This window comes from Triturus cristatus, chromosome 7 (assembly GCF_964204655.1).
Source record: "Triturus cristatus chromosome 7, aTriCri1.1, whole genome shotgun sequence".
NCBI lineage: Eukaryota > Metazoa > Chordata > Amphibia > Caudata > Salamandridae > Triturus > Triturus cristatus.
The window spans coordinates 1859606334-1859632649 of record NC_140590.1 but is presented as its reverse complement, the minus strand read 5'-3'; the positions used below and the strand labels follow the sequence as shown (position 1 = coordinate 1859632649).

The following is a 26316-nucleotide window of genomic DNA, read 5'->3' as shown; positions in this document are numbered from 1 at the left end:
CACCCTGGCCAGTGTTACTGTAGAGGAGATAACTGCTTCCCAGACCTGGGTTTAGACCTCTCTAATCAACAGTCTCTCTCCCTGACGAAGCACCTACAACAATAGGCGGCTTATATGTGGGAGCTTGAGGCCCAGGGCAGCCTACACCTGATGGGTAGAGAATACTCTAGTTTGTAGCCCAATGCACTCTTGAAGGTGGCAAAGCCTGAATTACTTGGGCGGACGGCTTACGACCATAATCATTATTCAGCTCTCCTTGTCTTGGGGTGAAGGGTGGCCATGTATACCTACATGGCTTCTACCTGTAGAGGCCCTGCGCGATGCTGCATTTTGACCAACTCTTTCTGAGCACATAGATTTGTACTTTGTGGAAAACAGGGGCACGGCTCTGGACACTCGGATCGAACAGAATGCATTCAAAGTGGTTCTTCGAGGGCTGGCCATTAAAATGGTCTATGGCTCCAAACTGGTTCTGCTGCTGGAGATGCACTGCGTGGAGGGAGAAATCAGGACAATGGGGGAGTCGTTCGCCAGCGCCATGAGACCTTCGGGTGATGTGTGCGCTAAATAAATACTCCTTGATTTGATTTTGATTTGATTTGAGGACATGCGAACTACTACTGCCCACAGACTGTGCAGCCGCTTTTCCGTTATCACAGGTGAGGCTCTCACAAGCTGCCGCTGTAAAGGACCTGGGTGCCCTGGACTACAGGGAATACATGGCCAGAAAACATGTAGAGAGGGACAGGGCGGGTAAACTCCTGGCCTGGCTAGTCTGTTCTGATTTATCTAGGATGCCAATTACGGCCATTCGGGATGTGGCTGGTATCTTAGTCAATGCACAGGAAATGATCAACCTCATGTTCTGCTCTTACTATGGCCTTTCTTGAGACGCTGTAGCTCGCACGGATGCCGGCATTTCACCCTGCAGACTTGGAGGCCGTGCTGTTGGAAAATTCAATCTCACAGGCAATCAAACAGTACATGGTAAAACTCCAGGGGCAGATGGCTAGCCAGTGGAATTTTATGCCGCCTTTGTCTCGCAGTTTACCCTACGCCTCCTCCAGATCTACAAATTGGAATATGGAACAGGGATACTTCCTCAGTCTCTGAGAGAGGCAGTGCTGGTGGTCTTGCCGACGCCGGACAAAGATCCTCTGCTACTGGGATCCTATCATCCCCCATCCCTTCTTGACACAGAGTACAACATCCTGGAGAAGGTACTAGCTAATCGGCTGATACCTGTTGTCCAGTGTTTGAATGACTCTGACCACAACGGGTTCATACCCGGTTGAAACACCTTCCTAAACCTACGTCGTCTTTTCATGTTTATGGATTGGGTTAGGACCTCTGGGGCAACTCCCTGGGTCGCTTCCCTTGATATAGAAAAAGCATTTGACACCCTGGGGTCGGCATACCCGATAGAGGTTCTTAGGAAGCTGGGAGTTGGTCAGTGGTTTTTGACTTGGGTCTCGCTGCTTTACAATTCACCGCTCAAATATTGTTTTAGCTTTTTCACTCTTATTTTAATTATATTTCAGTTACCAGTAGTTTTCAGTCACAGGGGAGCCTGTAACTGGTTTCTGGGGTTGCTGGACCCTGAATTCTATTTTTCTTTGTCTACCCGTTATCGGCCGATGCACTACAGAACACTCAAGCCATGCCTCCTGCCACACCCCCATCTATGGAGGAGTATTTTAAGGGCAAGATAGCACGCCTGCACAGTTTTGCTGCTTTGTGAGTATCCCTCTTTAATTCCTTGTAGGCAGCTCGCTGCCATATTTTGGGAGGTGCCTGGCTCCCTTTTCCAACGCGGCTGCCATATTGAAGGGTGTATCCCTTCAATTGAATTTTTTCATGGTTTTAGCTTTTTCACCCTTATTTTAATTATATTTCCGTTACCAGTAGTTTCCAGTCACTGGGGAGCTTGTAACTGGTTTCTGGGGTTGCTGGACCCTGGTTTCTATTTTTCTTTGTCCACCTGTTATTGGCCGATGCACTGAAGAGCTCTCAAGCCACACCTCGTGTCACGTCCACTTCTATGGGGGTTATTTAATTGGCAGGAGAGCGCGTCTGCGCAGCGGGCACATTGCTCACCTAAGGCAAGCCCATCTGCGCCTGGATCGTGCGGAGTGCCAGTTCCCCTGTAATTTTGGAGACCGAATGGCAGCCAAAGATAATTTATGCACGTGAGGCCCTGGTGGCATTAAACTCAGGTGAGAACCTGGGCTGTTCTAAGTTAGAGGTCGGCTCCAATCTGGCCTCTGCATCTCATAACTGCCAGGAATGTGACTGACATCTAGACAAGTGTCAGCGGAATAATGATGTTAACACCACCACCACAGCTTTATTAAATCTCCCCGCTTCTCAGTCCAAAATAAACTAAACTAAATTGCCCTGCATTCTGATAAATACAAGGTCACTACTCAAGCATAGCTCAGATTTCCGATTGTTCATGGACACCCATAAACCCTCCATGGCTTTTGTCACGGAAACATGGACTGATCCTTCATGTAACCCAGATATTCTGGCATCCCTGCGCGATGGCTTCGCCATTTACCGACAGGATAGACTGCTAAAGTGAGAGGGGGGAAAAAAGCTATTATATATATATATATAGGCTATCCTTTTTAGGTTAACTGATAAAACCCCACTGAAAGGGAAATATCCCTCACCAGTGTAAACATATAAACACTGAAAAAAGCACCTGCACAACCACAAACTAAAAACCATTCAAAGAAAGGAAAAGGAGAGTGAAAGAGTAATTTTTATTTCTTCCTGAAGAGGCCAATACAATCTAACTTTGTTATACAAGGCAGCAGCAAGAAAGACTGGGCTAACATTCTGCTTGAGTTTTGTTGTTTAGGGATGTCAATACATTATTGTTTCTCCTTCTTTTTGCTTTTTTCAGTTTTGTGGTCTCTGCTCTAAAGATGCAGAGTGTAAAAGCATGTTTTAGATGTAGTTTAATTATTTTATAAACTGTAAAGAATCGGAAATAACAAAATCATATTTGATACTTTGGCTATGTTGGATTCTTTCACTGATAGGTGAAAAGTCTGGTTTCATAAGAATCTTTCCCAATATCACATTTACCTACAGAGAATGGGTAAAGCCCCTTGATACATCAGCCCCCTTTTCAAGCAAGTCAGTATTGATAATAGATGAATTGCCAAACACCCAAGGCTTTAAACATTTAATGCAAGGTGTAGTGGCAGGTATATGTGAAAGGGGCACGGACGCCAAACATTTGGGATAGTGGTGAAAACATGACACCAGTCTTTTGGAAAACCTGGAACGCAGTGTCACTTGGAATGCTGCTGCAAAACGTTCTTATCAAGTTCAACCACGATTGGAGTGATATTGTTTGCATTTCCAGTGATTCAGCTACGTATATGAAAAAATTGTGAGATGACCTGTCAAAATCGATGCCTGAGCTGAAGTCCCTCCCTGTAAGAGATCCTCGCCACTTGCTGGATGGTATGCTGAAAGCATCTTTGCAATCTTCAGAGTTAATGAAGAATGCTATTGACTTTTTAGTCCATTCTGGTGCACTGTTTTTATGCGTGAGAACTAAAATGCAAATATTTCTCATGTTTGACTTTGTGTGGCATCCAAGAAAGAGTCATCCCAACTGTGTCATTTACCTGTTGGTTCTCAGTTCTAGAGGCTGTGAATGCTATATTATCCACGTGGTAACTGTTTACAGAATTTTTGCTGAGTGGTGATGCCAAAGGCAAGAAATGATAGGATCTTCAATTGCATATTGATAGCGATGTGAAAAAAGTACACTTTACTGCAGTCTTAGATTTTTACAGGAAAATGTGATGCTGTAGTGGAGATAATAAAAGAAATAGAGATTGAGAACACCCTTGTCTGCCACGCGCATCATTGGTGTAGATGTGAAACATCTCCTTGAGAGTCGACTGGGCAACAATTGTAGTGGCTTTGGCACTGCAACATGTTCCATGTTAGAGTGCTTGCCACGTGGTGAGCAAATAAATGTTGAGTAGCAATTCAGTCCGTTTTAGTTTACAATGTACAAGAAATGGCATGCAATGATGCATAGAAATGTCCCTTCACCAACCATGGCATTTGAAGTCAATGCAGCCTCACTGCGGTACTCTGCACAAGTTCTAAATCCCTTCCATAAAGGGGAATTTTCTCCGGACTTTCAAAAGTGCTGCTTTATTTTTTACCACTTCAATAAGTGAGGGGATATGCGCCCAGTTCAAAGCATTTGTTGCAGAACTTGTCCCAGAGAATCACAATCTTCAGGTGCACCAGTATTGGCATGGAAAGCTATATCAGTGGCCAGAGTTAGCAAATTGTGTATTGGCTGTTTTGGCGTTGCCCGAGTCAAGTGGCAATGTTGAGAGGGTCGTTTCACAGATAAACGTTTACATGGTAAGGAAAGAGTGAGTGCGCCTAACCAAAGAATCACTGATGAAGCACTTCATGGTGTACTACAATAAGTTTGATTTGTAAAAAAATATTTGGACCACATATACACTGTACATACAGGGTCAACATACCATTCACTATCAGTGCAGAAAGCAAGCAATAATAACTGCAAAATATTCCATAAACACAGGAAAAACACTGTTTCTGTTGTTTTTAATAGCGAAAAATGTGTGACCAATGATAACCACAGTTTTTTTAAGGTATTGAAATCACTTAAACACTGAAAAAACCCCACCAGAATTTACCCAAAACAGAAACTGAAAACAGGAAAGCCTATATATATAGGACGGACTTAGTGGTCTGTTGCAACCCGCTCGCTCACTCTATTGCAAGGCAGTTTTGTTCACTATTGAAGTCACAATAACTCAGGATTTTAGAGGCGCGGTCATATATCGCACGGCTGGTCCTAGACTAATCTTTTCGCAGGAGATTGGCAATCTTCTAGAAGCCAACATTTTATCCACTGACTATACAGTCCTAGAGGAGTTTAACTTTTACCTTAAGGCACTTTCAGACAAGGACCCAGCAGCACTTTTACAGATTACGTCAAGCTTAGGCATCCCACAAACTATAGTTGGTCCCACACATCTTGCAGGGTACACTTTAGATGGAATTTTTACTATTAACACCTCATTAGTCAATCTAAGGGTCCTTCCGATGACATGAACAGACCATAGCGCAGTTTTATTTAATATAAATCACAATCACCTGGAGCGGGTGATTAACGTACAACCGACGGTGTTATCCTCCCGTGCCTGGCACAAAATTCATCCAGATATCTTTAAGAAAATGCTCACAGCCCCAATACCGGCCCTCTCTGAGGACATTGATGCTGCTGTTCTCAGTACACTATGTGGCTATGTACTGCTGCTAATTCCCTTGTACCCGTTAAAATGCTTACATTTAAGAGGAGTAACATCTCTGCACCTTGGTTTTCACAAGAACTTAGGGCCTGCAAACAAAACTGCAGAAGACAGGAGAGAAGATGGCGATCAGACTACAATACGGAGAGAAGGCCACGTGTAAGGACTGCCTGGTAGCCTGTAAAGCTCTGGTTTCCAAGGAAAAAGCTGCATACTTTACCAAAAAAATAAAAGCAGCTAAGCATTCTACTAAAGAATTGTAACAAACGGTTTTCAAACAGACAACCGTTACTACTAACAATCTGACCGCTACAAGTCAATCTTTCTGTAATTTGCTGGACAATTTCTTCCTACACAAAGTCAAAACTGTTTTCAGTAATTCTCTTCCTTGACCCCTTCCACACTTACTGTTTCAGCCAACTCTAAACCCCCAGATAAGGGTACGATCTTTAGAGAGTTTATCCCTCCCTTTTGGAGGAAGTCACAAGACTGATCATACCACTAAATCTGGATCCCCACTGGACCCCTGCCCCCCCCAACGGTGGCCAAGCTAGCAGCTGAGACAATTGCCTCCAAGGTTCTAGACATTTTTCAACCCATGTTTAAATCTGGGTCCTGTCCAGAGATCTGGAAGAGAGCCTCAGTGCTCCCCCTCTGAAGAAAACTCCAACCTGGATCCCAAGGATGCAAATAGTTACTGTTCCATCTCTTGTCTACCTCTACCAGCAAAGATTGTTGAAAAAATCATCAACAAACAGCGTGTGAACCACATTAACTCCAATATTATCTTTGATGCCACTCAGTTTGGCTTTCTTAGTGGCCACAGCACAGACAGCACTGATAAAGGCTACGGAGGAGATCAGGTGCACTCTCAAATGGGGGGGGGAGGGGTAGCTCTTATCCTGCTAAATCTATCAGCAGCCTTTGGTACTGTTAATCATGGGTTGCTGATGGATCGCTTAGCCAACATTGGGATCATTGAAGCAGCGCTGGACCTGTTAAAGTCCTTCCTCTCTGGTTGCAAACATGCTGTACGCCTGGACAAATTTGTCTCACCATCGTTCTCCCTTCCATGCGGGGTCCCTCAGGGATTTTCGCTTAGTCCTAACCTTTTTATTGTCTGTGTTACTTCGCTGGCTGATTTAATGAGAACTTTTGGTTTTTCTTTTACCTTGTACGCAGATGACATTCAGATTGCCGTCTCTCTTGCAAGCAAAGACAGTGACACAGAGCTTAGATTCTGTGAATGCATGCTGGCGGTCAACACATGGATGAATAAGAATTGTTTTATACTTAACTCGGGTAAGACCAAAGTGCTGCTGGTCGGAGCCCAGACTTCTTACTGGACCACTTCACGATGGCCATAGGAAATGGGTTAGCTCCCTGCTCCAGGTGGTAAAACTCGCAATCTTGGAGTTCTAATTGACGACAAACTGTGCTACATTGATCAGGTCAATGGAGTAACCTCTGTTGCCTTTTTCATCCTCAGAACATTATCATAGCACATTTTCAGAAAACGCTTGTTACCTCTTTAGGGTTGACAAAGTTAGATTAAGTGCACTGGTCTACTCCTTAATGCTCACCAATACGTACCGAACAAACTGCAAACTTTGCAGAATGCAGCAGGCCGTCTGTTCCTAAACATTCCAAAATATCATTCAGTTCCTGAACATATTAAGAAACTACACTGGCTTCCTATAAGACACAGTATTATTTCAAGGTACTTTGCCTTGCATACAAAGCATTAAATGATTTAGGCCCAGCTTTTCTCAAACAGAGCTACAAATGGTATAGGCCAGGCAGGACCTTACGGTCCTTATCAGCTAAAGGTGCCCTTGTCCCCAGGTTCAAAGGTTCTGCTTGGGGAGACAGAAGGTTTGTGTGGGGGGCAACAAATGCCTGGAATTCTCTGCCACTTCACATCAAAGCATCTCCTGCTCTATTAGTGTTCAGGAAAGACATAAAAACCTGGTTTTTTTTTTAAATGTCTTTATTATTTTCTAAACATAGACAATATTCATATACAGGCTTTTATCAAACATGTAACACTGTAGTTTCAATATCTCTGTGCAAATAGCTTCTGGTACAAGTTACAGCCTAAATATATTAAATGACAGCTAATCAACCTTCCCAACTTGCCCCCTTCCTCCTTTACCGGTTTCTTCCAGATCGATATCTTGAGTCTATACCTACGTTTTGTCTTTAGGTGTCCCCTCCTCCTGCTTCCGGACTATGAGTTTTAACCATTTCTTGGTGTTCCCCTTCCTGTGGCTCATGCTGAGAGGGCGGGGTAGAATCCGCTATGTCCTGGATCACCATCCTCCAATCCGAGTAACTAAATCAGAGACACTCTCATCCTTCTTTTGGCGGCAAGCTGATAACTTGTCCCAATCAACTTTTCTCAAAGGGATAATGGCCTAATGAACTGGGATCACCGCCTAAAGTATCGAATGAAGTAAGAAACCTCAGAATGACAATGGACTCCACGCTGTCGATGAATGCCCAAGTGAACAAACTAGCTAGATCAAGCTTTGTCACTATAAAAATGCTGTGACGAATTTTCCCTCATTTGGGATTTCCACACAAGGTCCAAGCTACCATCTCCCTTGTTCTGTCCAAACTCGATTACGCCAATAGCCTTTACCACGGATCATCTTTAACGACCATGAAAAGATTAGAACGGATTTAGAACTCGGCTGCCAGACTAATCTTGCATATCAAACCACGAGACCACATCTCCCCTGCCTTGAAAGCCTTGCATTGGTTACTGGTTGCCAGAAGATCTACGTTCAAGCTGCTTTGTATCACCCACAAAGCAATACATGGAATGGGACTGCTCTTCATCAGGAATAAAATCACCAAACACATTCAACAAAGGAACCTCCGCTCTAAAGGAGCATCTCGCCTCAAAATCCCAAGATACAAGTAAAAAACCATGGGTGGCACATCCTTCTCTGTTCAAGCAGCCAAACTATGAAACTCTTTACCCCCCCAACATAAGGTCCACCGACAACCACCTTATCTTCAGAAAACTACTCAAGAATTGGCTCTTCCCCACATAAGCACCATACGCAAACAGACATTTACAGCATATCCCTCTGTATATAATCATTTATTTTTACTATGGATATGTACCTATCTTTGTGTATTGCTTTGTATATATATTGTTGAATCCATGGTGCCGTAACCTGGATAATTAAAGATGCTAAGGTTCATGCTTTGGTGAAGCTCTACCATTCTTTTGATCTGCGTTCATTTCTATTGTTGTGCTTGTGACTCTATTTCAACAGGGATAATCCGAGTGGTAGCGGACTACGCTCTATCCCTGTGAGGCAGAGTGGAGTCTCTTTCGGGGTAGGTTCTGGGGAGAACGTCTGCTTTCTATGTCAAATGTATTAGCAAGATCCCTGTGCAGGCTCAGGTTCCTATGTGATGTTGCCCTATGATTTTCTTGTTTATTATATGTATCCCACCTTGCAGCCAAACACATCGAAACGAATGCTTAACGTCTTCGCTAAGAGGTAGAGGTGTCTTGATATACGGGGGCCGTTCTTTATCTTTACAGGTATAACACTAGAACCAGTTTTCATTGTCCCTGTGACGAGGAGGTTAGGGAAAGCGGAAGGGTGCTAATATTGTTCCTTGTGTTTTGCAGATCTCCCTCCCTGCTGTCCCCTTCCTTTCCTTCCCTCGCTTGATCCTCCCACTGACCTGTGCCATTACGGCTACCAAGGCTTGGGTAGATCGAGAGGTGGACCACAATAAGCAACAAACCGATCCCGAGGACTGAACCAACGTGACAACATCTATCAATATATCCTCTACATCCACTCTCTCATGTATCCCAAACCCCATACCACTACTATGATCCCCAAAATAACCCTTTCTAGACTCTCTCCTACTCTACCCCTCCTTGCATCATCTGACACCTCTTTTACTATACCGATCCCCTAAAACAAACCTTTCTAAACTCTTCCCTCTGACTCCTCCCATCCAAAACTCCTTTTTACTCATCCAAAATCCTCCTCCTACTGCTAAGACCTAAAAAAAAAAAAGTCCTTCACTCCTTTATCCCTCCACTATCCTTTTCAATCAAAATTAACAGACTAACATGTTCACGTCTCAAATTTCATATTCACCTATACTAATTCACCACTAATCCTTTATGGGTTCCAGAGTTGCGTGCTACTCGTCAATAAAGCGTCTCAACACCCCCATCAGGGTTACAAGCGCTATATAAATGCAAACCTTTTCCCTTTTCTACCCCTCCCCAACCCTTCACAATCCAAATAACTGACTAACATATCCACCACTAAAATTACTTTCATGTTTCACCATACTAATTCAACACTAATCCTTACGGGTTCCAGAGTAGCGTGCTACTTGCGCTTCAAAACCCCATCAGGGGTAGCAATACAAACCTCTTTCCCTCTTCTATCCCGCCACCCACCCTTCTCTACCCAAATAACTGAATAACATATCCACTACTCAAATTACTTCATATTTTACTATACTAATTTTCAACACTAAGCCTTTATGGGTTCCGGAGTGGCGTGCTACTCGCCAGAAAAGCGCTTCAACACCCATCAGGGGTAACAAGTGCTATACGAATGCAAACCTTTCTTCCCTTTTACCCCTCTGCTATCCTTCTCACTCCAAATAACTGACTAATATCCACCACTCAAATTATTTTCATATTTCACCATATTAATTCACCACTAATCTTTAATGGGCTTCCTGAATAGCGTGCTTCAACACCCCATCAGGGGTAACAAGCGCTATATAAATACAAACCCTTTTTCCTCCTCTATCCTTCTGCTATCATTCCAAATCCGAATAACTGACTAACCTATCCACCACTTAAAATATAATTGCATGTTTCACTATACTAATTCAACACTAATCCTCTATGGGTCCCCGAGTAGCATGCTACTCACCGAATAAGCGCTCATCAGGGGTAGTAAGCGCTATATAAATGCAATTACAATACAATAAGAGAATGCATATACGTAATGATACTGCTGGGCAAAGCAAGTATCTCTGGTCTAGGCTTATCACCTGGTTTCCGTTCCTGATTCCATACTTTAATTTGATCCCAGGTACCACCCAATTCCGCAGCATGATCCTGTGTGTGTACCTGTCTCTAAATATCAACCAAAACTAGTAAGCCAAAGAACATTTCAATATCAGCAATGGTCTTCACTGTAGAAGAGACAGCTTCAGTCAACTCTTTTTAATAAGCAGTCGGATTCTTCCTAGGATCAGGTAACGGAGTCTTAAGAGACAAGACTTCACTTCACTGCTGCTGCCCCTGGTCTAGTAACAGCATTATGCTGATCCCTTAGCTCAGGTATTTCAAGGTGATAGATTGGATGAACCTCCTGCATCGGAAACGGCGATACCAGGGTGGGACTCTTCTCAAGCAGTCTACCCCGATAAGCAACCAATGTTGCACCATTACCAAAAACTTGGCCATGTGCCATATCAGTAACATATACATGATCCTTAATATTATATGGAATTTGCGGTGCTGCATCATTGAAGCACTGCTCCCAAAGACCAATCAAAGTAGCCGACACATGCTTAAGGGCATGCTGTTGTACAAAAGGCTCATAATCTTTCATCACACTCCACATATCTTCCACGCCATTAATGGGATTCCGAGCCCACTGGGCAGCCTGATTAGCTATTACTCTTTTCTCCTCATCTCCCACATCAGATCAGACTAACGTCCGCCCCATACGTTCCTCAAATATTGTCCACTCTCTATCCTCAAATCCACGTACTGGTGTCCCACTACTCTGTGATGTCGGGGAATGGAAGAACACAGTAGGAGTGATAACAGAGGTAGTAGGCACTAACGTTGCTGCCGGCTGTGTCGCATTTGTAAGAGCTGGCGAAAGGGATGCCGAAGCAATAGTGTGGCAAGGGTACTAACAGTTATAGTTGCCACAGATGGCGAGGACAAAGAAAGGAGAGGAGGGGCCGTGGCCAAGGCAGTTTGATCAACAGTAACAGAAGCAGAAACACCAGAGACAGAACTGGGTGCTGAGCCTGTGAGGGAAGAGTGGGATATATCCCCTACGGGGCATATGGGGGTGGGGGTCGAGTATCTAACAATTGTTCCACAAACGTATCATTTTCTTCTTGGGCCACATAAGATTTATCAATATTCAATCGAAACCTCCTATCTTCATGTTCAATGCCTATCTCTTGTTTCTCTCTATCATGTGCTACAGCTTTCTGAGTCGATTTCTGCATTCTCCCCTTCCGGGTCTCTCTCTGCTTTCATTAGCCTCTGTTTAGCCTCCTTTTGCCACGTTCAAAGAGAATCAAACATAGACTGTCTACTTCTTTGCGCAAATAACTTCTGTAGAAACCCAATTTTTTGTTCAACAAAACTGCCTGTCAATGGCCACTGCAACTCGGCATTGTCCCTCGTATATTTTTGCCACAGCGTACTAAACATAATAGGGCCAAGGCCATGCTTCACATACACATCAAAGTTTGGAGTGCCTTCTGGAGGCGCTGGCTGACTTTCTTTCAATCAAGCAATCTGCAGAGCAACAACGACAACAAAAAAACAAAAACCTACTAAATCCAGGCATTTAAAAAAGTGGGTCAAGTTCTTTATGTTGTCTGGCAAAGTGTTCACAAACGCCTCGTATCAAAATAGGTCCTCAGACCACACCAAATACAAACCGAAATGGGATCATATCCACAAAGAACCAAAAACAAACCCACCTGGTGCACACAGGTCAATCAAATGTATTCTCCACTGCCGCCTCTTCTGACCAAATGGTCAGATCCAAGGGTTTCGCTATTCAGGACCCCAGTCGCGAGGACCACTAGGCGGGGCACCATCTGGCGGGACAGAAGGGGCAGCTGCGAGATCAGGAACTCTCTCGTTCAGAGATCCCTGGTCCGTCTGTCCAACCAGACAGCGGCCTCGACTTCTCCAACTGTCCTCAGGAGGAGATGGCCCACTCACCCGATGGGGCCCCTGTTCAGGCACCAACTGAAGGAAGTGACCTGAATGGGGTCACCCGGGTCACTCTCACCACCTCTCAGCCTTCCATACAAATGAAGAGTCGGTCAGACAGTAGAGAGTACAAACCGAGTATATGTTTATTCAGATACACTTGAGCAGAGCCCCGTTTGACCAGTGGCTTAGGGAAGCTGCAGAGAGGACTGACATCAGGAAACATGGTGATAAATTATGTACGATTCAGAACCAGTGAAGGCACACCCAGACTGGAAATTTCCAGATAGAGGCAGCTACACAAAGGAAGTACAGAAGGATAAGTTTCGATCCTGAGACCGGGCCCACACTATCTCAATGCCAAGGTCATTCTGCCTGCGTCCATCGCTGGACTAGTGGGAGCAGGTCTCTATCTAGTGGGAAAGGTATGAACTAATAAGAACAGTGTATTCATTAGTACAGCAAGACCCAACCTTGAAGAAACCAAAAATTACCAAAGCTGCTTCTTGCAGAGACAGAGAGAGACTAGTTTTGATCATGTCTCAAAATGGCGGGCAAACCTAAAATGGTGCCGCGAATGCTAACTTACGCAAACAATATATGTAAACAACACAGCTAAGACATTTTTATTCTAACAGAATTTCGGGTCTCTAGTTGCATTTATGGCATGTAGCCACCTAGGTGGAGGTATGTCATATGAACTATATTGTATTGTATTTGCTTAAACATGCTGCCTACTGACACTTTCTGGACACTTTTGTGAATTTTTTTCCAGTCTGCTGCAGTTATCATGTGCTCACTAACTTCTTGCCATGTCTCTTCTACCTTCAGTGGCTTGCCCTTTTTTATCTTCCCTCAGTGCCCTGTATAGGTGGGTTACAAGCCTCCGCCCGCCCGCCCGCCATTGCAGTCATGGTGACCAATGTACGTGTGTGCTCTGGGGCTTCTGGAAATGTCAGGCCATGGCTGCTATCTTGGCATATTGCAGAAATTGCCTTGTCCCCAGTTCAAATGTGTCCACCGCATCCTGATAGGTGATTAACCTGTTCTCTGGGTATAGGTCTGATCACATCAGACAGCCTTCCTCCTTCCATTTATCAATCGACATCGCAAGTTCTATTCATAAAAACCTGGTTATTTAAAAATGAGTAGGTTCTTCCTCCGTCAGGTTCAGGCTATGACTAGCTTTTCTCTCTTAGGTTTACCTTACATGCCATCCAAGCCAGTGGCAAGTCACCTTCGGGTAATCGAGCACGTTAGAAACTAATTAACATAACATGAGCGCTGGCCAGGGTAAATACAGGTGCCACTATATCGGTCCAATTTTACATCGAGCAGGATACTCAACAGTGCGGCCCCCTATAACCGATTATCTTTGTCTTAGCCATGGAGCCGTTGGCATGTGCCTTCCATGCCAGGGCCCCAGACTTGGGTATCCAAGTCAGGGACAGGTGGCAAAGAGTCTTCCTCTATGCAGATGATGCCCTAGTGTACTTTCGAGATGAAGTGGACATCAAATCACGCCTCATCGATCTCCAACTCCTCTTTGGGGAGGCATCTGGACTCAGGGTAAACTGGGACAAATCTCAGTTTTTACCCCTGACAGTGACTACAGATGACCAAAGAAGGTGCTTCCCCAACACCCCCCCACTCTGGAGTTGTGACATCATTAAATACTTGGGGTTGTGAGTGTATCACTCGGATGAAGATCTGATAGATAGCAACACAGGAAAGGGCACTAACAGCTATATGGATGTCTATGCAATTTTGGACTGACTGCCCGCTATCTCCAATGGGCCGTATAGCCATTTTCAAAATGTTGGTGTTTCCGAGACTGCTTCTTCTCTGCCATACATGTGTTATTGACCAAGGTTTTTTTTATGGAACTCCGTTCACTTTTGATCACATTGATATGGGGTGAAGGGAGACACTGGGTGGTGCTCTCTAAACTGCATGCCTCTTTGAGCGAGGGTGGCCTAGGGTCAGTGGCGGCATGTTGACTGGCTGGTTCCGCTGTGTCGGAGTTGGGGCAGTGGCTCGGGAGACCATCCGCGCTGGAGGTATTGCAGTTGTTGCTGGGCTCTGAAGCATTGTTTCCTAGAGGAGAACGTAAGATCCTTATGCCTGTAGCTAGAGCCTGCAGGACCACCTACACCACCAAACATCACTCGTGCACGCCCTATGCGCCAACCTGCCCCTCAGTCGGATGCCTGGTAGCGCTGCGCTCTATCTGTGACAGGAGGTAACCCAATGGACAGAGGCGGGCCTCACTACCTGGGGGGACTTATTCAATGACAATTTCCTGCGCACGTTTGAAGACCTGGTAGAGGCCTATTGTATGTCCCCGACCTTTCTAATCTATGCAGGACTCACGAAACAGCTACCCCGGGTTTGGCATAGAACTCATGATGAGCCAGAGACCTCGCACTTCTTGCAAACACTGCTCACATAAGAAGGGGTCAAGGCAGGCCATTATTTACTTGTATGGCACCCTATGTATGGATAATGCCATGCCACCTCAATCGCTGAAAACGTACTGGCAGACAACACTAGACACGCCCCTGGCGGATAGAAAATAAGAACAATGTATAGGGATCGCCAAGACAACCTCTACCAATGCTAGACTTATGTATACATAGTTTAACTACCTGTACTATACTTATCTCACCCTCAAGGTTAGCACGGATAGGCAATGGGAACAATGTATAGGGATCGCCAAGACAACCTCTACCAATGCTAGACTTAAGTATACATAGTTTAACTATCTGTACTATACTTATCTCACCCGCAAGGTTAGCACGGATAGGCAATGGGAACAATGTATAGGGATCGCCAAGACAACCTCTACCAATGCTAGACTTAAGCATACATAGTTTAACTATCTGTAATATACTTATCTCACCCACAAGGTTAGCACGGATAGGCAATGGGAACAATGTATAAGGATCGCCAAGGCAATCTCTACCAATGCTAGACTTAAGTATACATAGTTTAACTACCTGTACTATACTTATCTCACCCCTGCAAAGTTAAGACGGACCCGGGGTGCCTGCCCAAACTGTGCATCAGCTGAGGCAGATTTTATACATATGAAGTGGGAGTGTCCCTCCTTCAGTATATATTGGGATGAGGTACTCACCCATACCTCGGAGATATTGGGTTCCAGCTTACCGAATAACGTACTACATTGTATTCTTTGGATTACCACATGAACTGTTCAGCATAAACCCCTCAATAAGTTCATTTGCCTGGCCCTCGTCCTGGCCAAGAAGCAATTATCCATGGGTTGGAAATGTCCCCATCCTCCTCTATACAGCCATGGGTTGGAAATCTACCCTTCCTCCTCTATACAGCCATGGGTTGGAAATCTACCCTTCCTCCTCTATACAGCCATGGGTTGGAAATCTCCCCTTCCTCCTCTATACAGCCATGGGTTGTAAATCTCCCCTTCCTCCTCTATACAGCCATGGGTTGAAAATCTCCCCTTTCTCCTCTATACAGCCATGGGTTGGAAGTGTCCCCTTCCTCCTCTATACAGCCATGGGTTGGAAATCTCCCCTTCCTCCCTCTATACAGCCATGGGTTGGAAATCTCCCCTTCCTCCTCTATACAGCCATGGGTTGGAAATCTCCCCTTCCTCCTCTATACAGCCATGGGTTGGAAATCTCCCCTTCCTCCTCTATACAGCCATGGCTCATGGACCTGCGTCTGGAATACTAGCCGAGCGAGATGGGCTGCGCAGGCTCACCGCAGGACATGGCCAGACCCCCTGGCTGGTATCGGCACTCGTCTGCAGCGGAAGCCAAATTTGACTAGAGACCCCTGTGAACCCCAAGTCCTAGTGCTGCCCTTCAGCTGTTTACAGGGGTTTGTAGGTCCCAAGGGGCGCTGTGTGTCTCGGCAGTGGGCTCCTGTCACCCAGGGGGTAACATCAGCCCGCCCAGCTAAGCACCACTCCCCCTTTCTTGTGCCTTTTCACCGCCGGTACTACCCCATCTGGGATGCTTTCCACCCTCTCTCTTACCCCATGAGGCCTGATGAAGGTCCCCCCCACCTGCTTAGGCGATCCCCCCTTTCTATAGCGGAGGGTGCTTCCCTCTCATGGGAATATGGCCCTTATGTACTTTTAATTGTGTGAGCTAGCTGCTGGTTTTCTTCTTGGCATGTGAATCTATGTTTATCGAACGCCTGCAGTCAGAAACCGCACATGTTTAATTATTATATTTTTAATTAAGGCTCATGTATGTCTGTATTATTCTGACAACCACACTTGACCCCATAACTGTGACTATCAGACGCTGTAACTGTAATCTGTTCTTTACTAATGCTAAATGCATATATGTTATTCAAATGCCAATAATGACTTAGTTAATAAAACAAGCATTTGCAATGCAATAGGTCTTGCATCTACAAGAGTTTAAGCTTTTGGCATTGTAAATAACAATGCTTTTTATTAACACATAAACAAAAGGCATTGTCCTTTACAATGCCAATAGGTCAAACTCTTGTAAATGCGAGACCTATTTTATTTTAAAGGAGTAGCTGCCATTGTTCCAAGCTGCTTGGAAAGTGAAAGGGCGAATGGCACATTGAATGTTGCAGGAGAGCATGTTGTGCCTGCAGTAGGAGGAACTTATTAAAGAAAATAGTGCAGAGATGTACAGTGTAACAACCGAAGTGAAAGGACCAATCCTCATGGGAGGTTACAAATGACAAGGAGGTAGTAAGGGACTAACAAGCCTATTCACGAATCAGAAGCCAGCATTTACGAAGGTCTATGACACAAGCCAACGACAAATTTGGGGGGAGAGCGGACTGGGCTTTAATTACATACTCTAATCAGAGCAGCGCATGCGCTGGCCAGGCTCGACCTAAAAAGGCATCCCTCACCAGCTCTCAAGTCAAGCTCATTGTACATCTCCATTTAATTTTCAGGTAAGGTATAAATTAGGCATTATGAGGATCTAAGATAATAATTAGCGTAATGTCTGCATTTACCCATCTCAATAATTAGTAGGGCTTTCGATCCCTATAAAAGAGAATCGCTTATTCAACGTGTGGGGAAGCAGGGGCTGACCTCCCGCATATGTCATAGGAACACCTGTGCCACTCGGGAGACAACAGTGAAAGCTTCTAATCAAGGAAGTGATAGGGTAGAATGTTCTCACTTCTCCACCGATATCTCGGGTCCGCACATACTTGAAGTGTATGCTGATGATGGCACATTTTATGATGGATTACTGGAGGCGTGTTAGGCAAACCTATTTTCTGTACTACCAGTAAAAACACCTTATGAGGCTGGGGAATGGGAGCTGTGCACGGTGTCCCCTCGCCTCGCATGCTGCCTGCGTTGAACGTCTAACAGCTGATCTCTCATGCTCCGAGGTGCTGCCCCCACTCTGGGCTCGTCTGCCTATCACTTTCTTCCCTGGCAGCATGTGACTCACTCAATTACTCGCTCCAGATGCACAAAATAAATGGCTGAGGAAACAGCAGAAATGCACTTGCAGCCTAGACCGCCATCCTCCGTTCTAAAAACTGAAGGGACTGCCCTGGGAGAGACGGAGTGAACGAGACCATGGGCAAAAAGTGATGGGCGCAAAAGCAAAAAGAGTTCTGCCAAAAGAACAGAAGAGCAGTGCAAACGTAATAACACAGTACTTGGCTGGTGCTCCTGCGAGGAAAAACAGAAGTGACTTATTGCTGTCTGAACCAGTTAGGTGACAGCTAATAAGAGCCACACTGGCCTGAACTAGTCAGAAGACGGAGGCGGGAGTAAAGGCCTTTATTGACCACAGCAGGTCTTGCAGACAACGCATGCGCTGTAGGCTTGACCTAAAAACATGTGGATAAGCTCAGCTCATAAAACTGAGATTAATTGAACAGCAAGCTGACAGACATACTGTGTGTGTTTACTTAAAGTGATTTCCTAAAAACAAAATGACTCACTTGAAAAAAAGATAAGTAGCTAATGGTGATTGAGTTATATAATTATACCGGTGTCGCCTCTCATAGGCAGCATGAGACGCAGGACAGTAGGGCTGAGCGAACAAAAGATACACAAACCTAAGCAGAGCGTTTCGTTTACATCTGTAGTAATTCAACACAAAATGCAGAATGTGCCCAGAACATTATACTTTACCTTGAATGCTTTCTAAAAACATATAATAGTAATATTAGAACTTACTTTTCCTCACTTTTTGTGCATTCACCTGCCCGCTTCAGTGTCACGGCGTTCCACAGAGGATCGCAGGTGCCAGATGTCGGCTGACATGAAGGCTTTCTGAAGCCTCATATACAAGAGCTTGGTAAAACAGTCTAAATTCTGCTCTCGCAGATTGGGTCTGTGTAACTCGAACAATTTTCTGATACAGGATTCCCAAAGTACCCCAGAAATAATTTTACTCTAGTTGGTGAACTTAATATATGAATCATTGTGGCACACATGCATTAGGACATGTAAGTTTCTTATTCTCGCATGAAATATGTGGATGCTCCTTTATCATTTCCAGCCTGGAATTGAACTTACTGCTGCTATTGACAGTAGCAAATTTACGTGTTTTCAGAATGGGAAATTAGATGGAAGGGTTATGTTAATCAGTGCTTAATTTGAGCCAGTGGTTTCCGGTGCTCAGCACCAAACTTAATTATCAACACTAGCTGCCTTTCATGTGCACCAGTTAAGGACACACTCATTTACGGGGAGATCAAGTGATTTGCTCAGAATCACAGGATGTTGAGCTGACACCGAGACTCAAACCTGGTTCCCTAGCTATCGAAGTCTGTAGCTCTGGCCATTCGGCCACATCTTCTCCCCACTTTCATGGTTAGTAATTTGGTTCTGTTTTAGGCAGCGCTAACAGGAGAAATGGGCTGGTGCAAGCTTCCTCATGACTAGAGCCCCCGACTGATGTGAATACCCCTAAACATATGCGTTTGTGAGTGTTCCCCTACTTTTTCAAGCTGCCCAACCCTGGAATGACCAGAATCCTGTCCTAACCCTAAACATCAGCCAGGCTGGTGTAATTTCTGTATTCATAATGTGTACCTTGCAAACATACAATTTCACCACTCCTGATTTAAGAGTCACATTTTACTTAGTTAAGTGCCTATTTTGTGCACTTAGTTCAGCAGATTTCTTTTAAAACATACCAAAAGAGCACATTATCTTCAAAGATTCCCCAACCTGACCATGCTTGTAACAAGCTATGGAATTCTTTCCACAGGTCTGCTCCTTGCCATGCTACAGACATCCTCCAGTACACAGCTTTTGTGCTTTTTTTGTCTATCAGGCTGCAACTGTTACATGCTCTCAGGATAACAGTGAGTTGCCATTTCCTGAAAGCTGCTTTTAGATAGTGCTGACCTGTGTGTGTACGCAGGGCACACTGGGTTTGCGTGGTCCATCTGCGAAAGGAGTAATGCCCATGTACTTGCAATACACAACTAGGTATTTCACTGCAGGACGTGTATGACAGACTGTGCTCTTGAGGCGGAAAGCCGAGAGCTTTTTTAACTTGTTCTACAACTTATTTTTAAAAAACTTTATTGTCACTTTACCTGTGTGCACCTGCTTCTTGGCTTCTTTGATTTCCTGCGCAGCCGAGTTTCGCTGCCGCAGCCCCCACAAGCTTTTCCCGCCGCCAGCTCGGCGAGGACCGAGGCCACGCCCCCTTGCGAGGCCACGCCCCCCTGCGAAGCCACGCCCCCACGCCACCCTTCAAAAGCGCTGATTGCTAGCGCTCGCAGCCCAGACAGACTGTGCTCTTGAGGCGGAAAGCCGAGAGCTTTTTTAACTTGTTCTACAACTTATTTTTAAAAAACTTTATTGTCACTTTACCTGTGTGCACTTGCTTCTTGGCTTCTTTGATTTCCTGCGCAGCCGAGTTATCGCTGCCGCAGCCCCCACAAGCTTTTCCTGCCGCCAGCTCGGCGAGGACTGAGGCCACGCCCCCTTGCGAGGCCATGCCCCCCTGTGAAGCCACGCCCCCACGCCACCCTTCAAAAGCGCTGATTGCTAGCGCTCGCAGCCCAGACAGACTGTGCTCTTGAGGCGGAAAGCCGAGAGCTTTTTTAACTTGTTCTACAACTTATTTTTAAAAAACTTTATTGTCACTTTACCTGTGTGCACTTGCTTCTTGGCTTCTTTGATTTCCTGCGCAGCCGAGTTTCGCTGCCGCAGCCCCCACAAGCTTTTCCCGCCGCCAGCTCGGCGAGGACCGAGGCCACGCCCCCTTGCGAGGCCACGCCCCCCACGCCATCCTTTCACTCCCAATAAATAATGTGCATCTCTCGGACGCGCAGCGGAGGAGCGCAGCGGGCGCGCCGTCTGCGCGCTGAAGGCGCGCCTAAAGCGAGCCCGTCTGCGCTCGTCCGCGCCAGACCGAGCCATGGGGCATGGCACTCTGTTCCGCCCATCACTTATTCAGCCCAATCCCTTAGGGATCTTCAATATCCCGCATTTACGGCTCCCCCTACCGCCATCCGACGTACAACTGCCCTTGGCATCTCGCGCCATAACCAACTCTGCTTAGATGGACATCTACCCCCAGGTACGCCTAGCAGGAGCTCCACTTCAATCAGGGTACTCTACCTAAACACCCGCTCGCTAGTGAAACACTCCGAGGACTCCTGTCTAACTCCAACACCGACCTGCTCTTGCTTACGGAGACCTGGCTAACCTCCGAGGCTCTCCCTGATATCCTGGCAGCCCTCCCCCCTGATTACTACATTCTCCATACCGACCGCCCTGACGACCGGCCAGGGGGAGGGGTGGCAGCCATTATATCTAAACGTCTTACCTCTATCTCCTCTAATTCCCTTGTCTTACCGGGGGTTGAGAATTTACTTTTTAGTGTACAAACCGACACTGGCACCCTCACCTTTCTCCTATTATACCGACCTCCCCACTCGATGCCCTCCTTCCCCTTCATCCTGAGTGAACAACTATCCGCGTTATTAACAGTGCACTCTGACTTCGCCATTTTCGGTGACCTAAATTATTGGTTCAACAACCCCAATGCTGGTCCTCACGCCACTGAGCTCTTTGAGACTCTTGCGAACCTGAACCTCACTCAGCATGTCTCTCATCCTACCCATATCAAGGGCCATATTTTAGACCAGATTTGGTCCTGTAATCTGGCCCTGTCTTCACCAGCTATTCTCCCCTGTACCTGGTCTGACCACCACTTGGTGGATACTACCATCACAGTCACCGGCCAGACTTTCACTCCCCTAATGGCCGGGGGACAGTCACGAAAATGGAACACCTATGATGCCCAGGGCTTTCTTTCCGCCCTTATCGAAACTTGTCCCGATCCTCACCCTTCCAGCGACATCGATCATCTGGAACAGGAAATAGGTTCCTGGCTGGAGTCCGCCAGCGACCAGTTCGCCCCCATGGTCACTTTCCCTTGTACCAGGCATCGGTACTCTCACAGGTGGTTCTCCGACGACCTTAAGACTCAAATTAAAAACTCGCCAGTCAGAACGCACTTGGAGGCGCGACTATTCTGACTCAGCCAGACAGGCCTACCTGGCCACACGTAATAACTATAAATCTGCTATTAGGTCAGCAAAAATGGAACACTTCTCCAATAGGATTGCTTCAGCTACAAATAAATCCAAGGAAGTGTTCAGAGTTCTAAACGAGCTAACCACTGATGAAAGATCTCTTCCAGCTCAGACCCCTACTCAGGCCACCTGTGATACTTTGAACTCCTTTTTTTTGGAAAAAGTCATCAAAATTAAAAAAATCTATCCCTCCCCCCGCCCAGCTTCCTCCTCTGGACCCTTCCCTCAATAACACCTTGACCTTCACTTCCTTTCCTGTCTTAGACACGACCTCCTTAGCGGAACTTGCCACCCGTGTGAAATCGGGCTCCCCTAATGATTGCTGCCCTCCCTATGTTCTGCGTAGCATCTGCCTTAATCTGCCAGATAGCATCTTACACTTACTCAATAGATCACTCACCAGTGGCAGTGTCCCCACCTCTTTTAAGGAGGCCATCTTAGTGCCCCTTCTTAAGAAGCCGGGTGCTGACCCTGCCGAGCCATCGAACTATCGTCCCATCTCCCTCCTTCCCTATTTCTCTAAAATCTTGGAGGCCCATGTCACCCGCTGCCTATCAAACTTTGTTGAATCTTCCCAGTACCTCGAGCCTAACCAGGCGGGCTTCCGACCTGCCCACTCGACCGAGGCGGTCATTCTGGCAGTTCTTGATACTCTCAGGAGCAACGCTGACGTCGGGAATCCCCAAGCCCTCGTCCTTCTGGATCTGTCCGCCGCGTTCGACACGGTGGACCATAACATCCTTCTCCACCGTGTCGGGCAGGCTGGCATCCGAGGCCCTGCTCTCGAATGGGTCAGATCCTTCCTTACTGGAAGAACACAGGCAGTTCGCCTGGGCCCTTATACGGCCAAAAAATCTTCTACGCCCTGTGGAGTCCCCCAGGGCTCCTCCCTCTCTCCGCTTCTATTTAATTTGTATCTCCGTCCACTGATTCAATCCCTCCTCAAATGGGACATCACAATCTTCAATTATGCTGATGATTTGCAGCTCGTTTTCTCACTTAATTCCCCACTAGCTATCAATACGTTCCACGCAGTAATGATCCACATACAACTCTGGATGGACCAGAATCAATTAAAATTGAACCCAGGAAAAACTGAGCTCCTTCTCCCCGGCCTAAGCCACACCCATTGGGGCCCTCAGTTCTGGCCGCCGGAGCTTGGTTCCCCTCCTACCCCAGCTAAAACAATAAAAAGTCTGGGTGTAATTATCGACGTTGAACTTTCCCTCAAAGCCCAAGTTGGAGCGGTAATTTCATCATGCATGTTCCAACTTCGGAGGATTCGTAAAGTCCGTCACCTTCTCCCCTCTGCGGCACTCACTCAATCTGTCACCTCACTTGTACTCTCTCGTCTTGATTTTTCCAACTCTATTTACCACGGTCTCCCACTCTATCTGCTTAACCGCCTTCAGGTCGTACAAAATCAGGCAGCCCGCTTGATCCACGGATTACCTAGATGGCAATCCGCTAAACCCCTGCTTCACAGCCTCCATTGGCTCCCAATGAATCAAAGGGTCGCCTTTAAGGTGGCATGTCTCACCTTTAAATGTCTTCACTGCCCCAGTCCAGGGTTTCTCAACTCCCTCATCCGACCCTACCGCCCCACACGCAATCTTCGTTCTGCCCGCAATGACTTACTAATTATCCCTAAAAACAAAACCAAGAAATTTGGTGGTCGCCGCTTCTCTCATTTGGCCCCTACTTTTTGGAACTCCCTCCCTCTGTCTATCAAATCTTCCCTCTCTCTTCTTTCATTCAGAAAACTCTTAAAGACCCATCTCTTCCCACCCCTATGTTAGGTTGCTCTGTATTCCGTTTTCTCCTTCCCTGTCTAGCAGCGCCAGGAAGCTTCGGCGTTAGTGCGCTTTACAAATGGCACCGAACATAACATAACATAACAGGGGGGGGGGGAAGACCCAGCATTTCAGGACCTAAAAGATGAGGTGTGCAAGGCATACCACCACTTTCTCCAACCCTCACCCCCGCATCCGATGTAGCAGATCCGGCGGTCTCTCCTTCTCCTACCTAGCAGCGAAGAAATGGAACAAGCTACCCTTTCATCTACAGACCTCTTCCTCTTCTCTGCAAATCTATTAATTGATTGATTTATTAAAATTAATGAAAGTTAAAAAAATGTCTAACTCAAATTAGTGTGCAGACTGTGGCTGCTATGAATTGCAGTAGACCTCATCAGATCTAGTATTTGTTGTCCACTGTTGGGTCTAAGCTCACCAGCTGTATGGGCGGAAGCAAGCAGTGCTATACTTGAGCCGCTGGCTGCAGGTGGGGCCCACCTGCATTCATTTTTGGGGACCTGCACTTATTTTTTCTCATCAAACTTTGACCCAGAGCAAAAGAGCGAAACACACAAAAGAGCGAAAGATAGTGGCAGGGGTGTAGCTTCAAGGGGGTGTGTGGGGTGTTACACCCCACCTAATAAATGTATTTCCGATGGATACTTGAGTAAAGGTTCCTTCTTTCGGATAAAGTGAGGTGGCTGTCTGATTTCACCTGAGATTTTTGCAAGCACACGCTAACAAAAACACACACACACTCTTTCATCGGTTTTGAAAGCCCTAAAAATATTTATTATTTTATACAAAATATTGTGTCCCTTAGTACTCCTACCAATCTGGATTCCTCTCCCTTTCCATTGCCTCTTGAGCCCCTCTCATGTTCCCTGCTTGTCGTATAATGTATTTTAACAATATATGCCAGCGTGAATGTCAGGAAATCTGAAGCTCGCATCCCCCAATGGTACTGCCCAAGCTACACCCCTGGATAGTTGTAGAAAAAAGACAGAAAAACAGTGACAAAGAAAGAAAGCCAGGACGAAAAACAATAGACAAGAGTGAGATAAAGAGGTAGGGATTCTTTTGTGGTGGATAAAAGTAGTAGTAGGTGGAATCAAGACTGCGCAGCCTTGGTATTTTGCATCTCCAACATTAGATAGCGCCGGCCACAAGCTTCTGACCAAAACGTTGAGCCACGGCACAGATTGTATTACAGAATAAGGACTGTTAACAAGTATACCATCCAGCCGCTTAAAGATATACGTGGTCGCTCATTAGGGAGACCGATTGGTGGACTTTTACTCAAGTTGCAAAAGTGGCCCACTAGTGGTCCCGTTTGCACAGCTGGAAGCCACCTATGGCTTGGCACGTTCGGAATCCTACAGATATATGCAGATTAGGCATGCTCTCAGGGCAGCAATCCCACCAGACACACAACTGCCAGAGTCATCACCATTAGAGGACAGACTTCTAACGGAACGACTATACAAAAAAGCCATCACTCAAACATACCGCAAAATAATCAACAATCAGCCAGACCCTACGACAACCCTTAAGGAACGATGGGAGGTAGTGGTGGGACAATTGGATGACGCAGACTGGAGGCACTTGCATCCCCAAGAGAGGTGGCAATACCCTCTAGACTAAAACTAGTTCAATTGAAAATACTACATCGCACTTACTACACGGGGCCGCTCCTACACAGATTAGGTAGGTCAGACACCCCGCTCTGCCTTCGACCCCAAAGAGACGCATTGAAGACGCCGCTAACAGGGGGCAGGATACCTGGAGCCCAAAACCATTGTTCCTTTCTTTGATTTATTTTGCCTGTATACTTGCATCCAGGAGGAAACGAGTACTCCATAGAATAAATACTATTCTTAATACACAAGGAGTCGCGCCTGTTCTTACAGACCCGCTAACAGTATCATAAAATGTACCGCATTACGCTGCAGCCTTTTTATTGTTGCATAATTTTGTCAACACTTCGACATCATTTTAGCCTTCATTGCTGCATAACTCTAGTGGCCTGAAAGCAGGCTGCACATGTTAAAAGTATTTGTGCATGAAGCAGAGACCATGAAGTTTGCAAACTTAGGGGCTGATTACGATGGCAAGCGGACTTCAGTCCGTCCGCCATCGAACGGGGGAATGGGACCGCTGGCCTTCAAGGTGGTGGCCCCACCATAGGCATTACAATGCGACCACCACTACGGCGTTTGCAGTGCCTATCTTTTACATTGGAACAGGTACTGCTGGCTGCATCATCCGACGCAATGTAAAAAAGGGACATGTTACATATCACAGCACTACGTGGCAGGCACGATGCAGTACCTGCCCCATGCTGCAGTGATATGTAGGGGAGCACCTATGGTGCCCCCCAGGTACCATGTCTGGGGGCCGGGGGTTAAGGGGCCTGCTACGGGCCCCCAATGTCCCTTTCGGACAGCTTTTCCATGCTGGGTGAACCGCCATGGATAGGCTGGCGGGTAAGGGACATTGTAATCCCTACCACCAGCATTGTAAGAACCATGAGCCCCTCCGCCGCACTGGCGGGCTCAAGGAGCCCATCGAGTGCGTGGCGATTGGTCTTTCCGACCGCCAGGGAACCACCCGCCATTGTAATATGGCAGACGGTGAT

At 46.2% G+C, this 26316-nt stretch overlaps 1 protein-coding gene across 1 annotated transcript in view; it reads left to right on the top strand.

Moving 5' to 3' along the window:
• Positions 1-26316, top strand: part of LOC146813490 (uncharacterized) — a 106689-nt gene that overhangs the window by 18098 nt on the left and 62275 nt on the right. Inside the window, 2 exon segments of the mRNA XM_085615435.1 lie at positions 5951-6629; positions 13694-13878. Coding sequence (XP_085471561.1) covers positions 5951-6629; positions 13694-13878 — 864 coding nt within the window.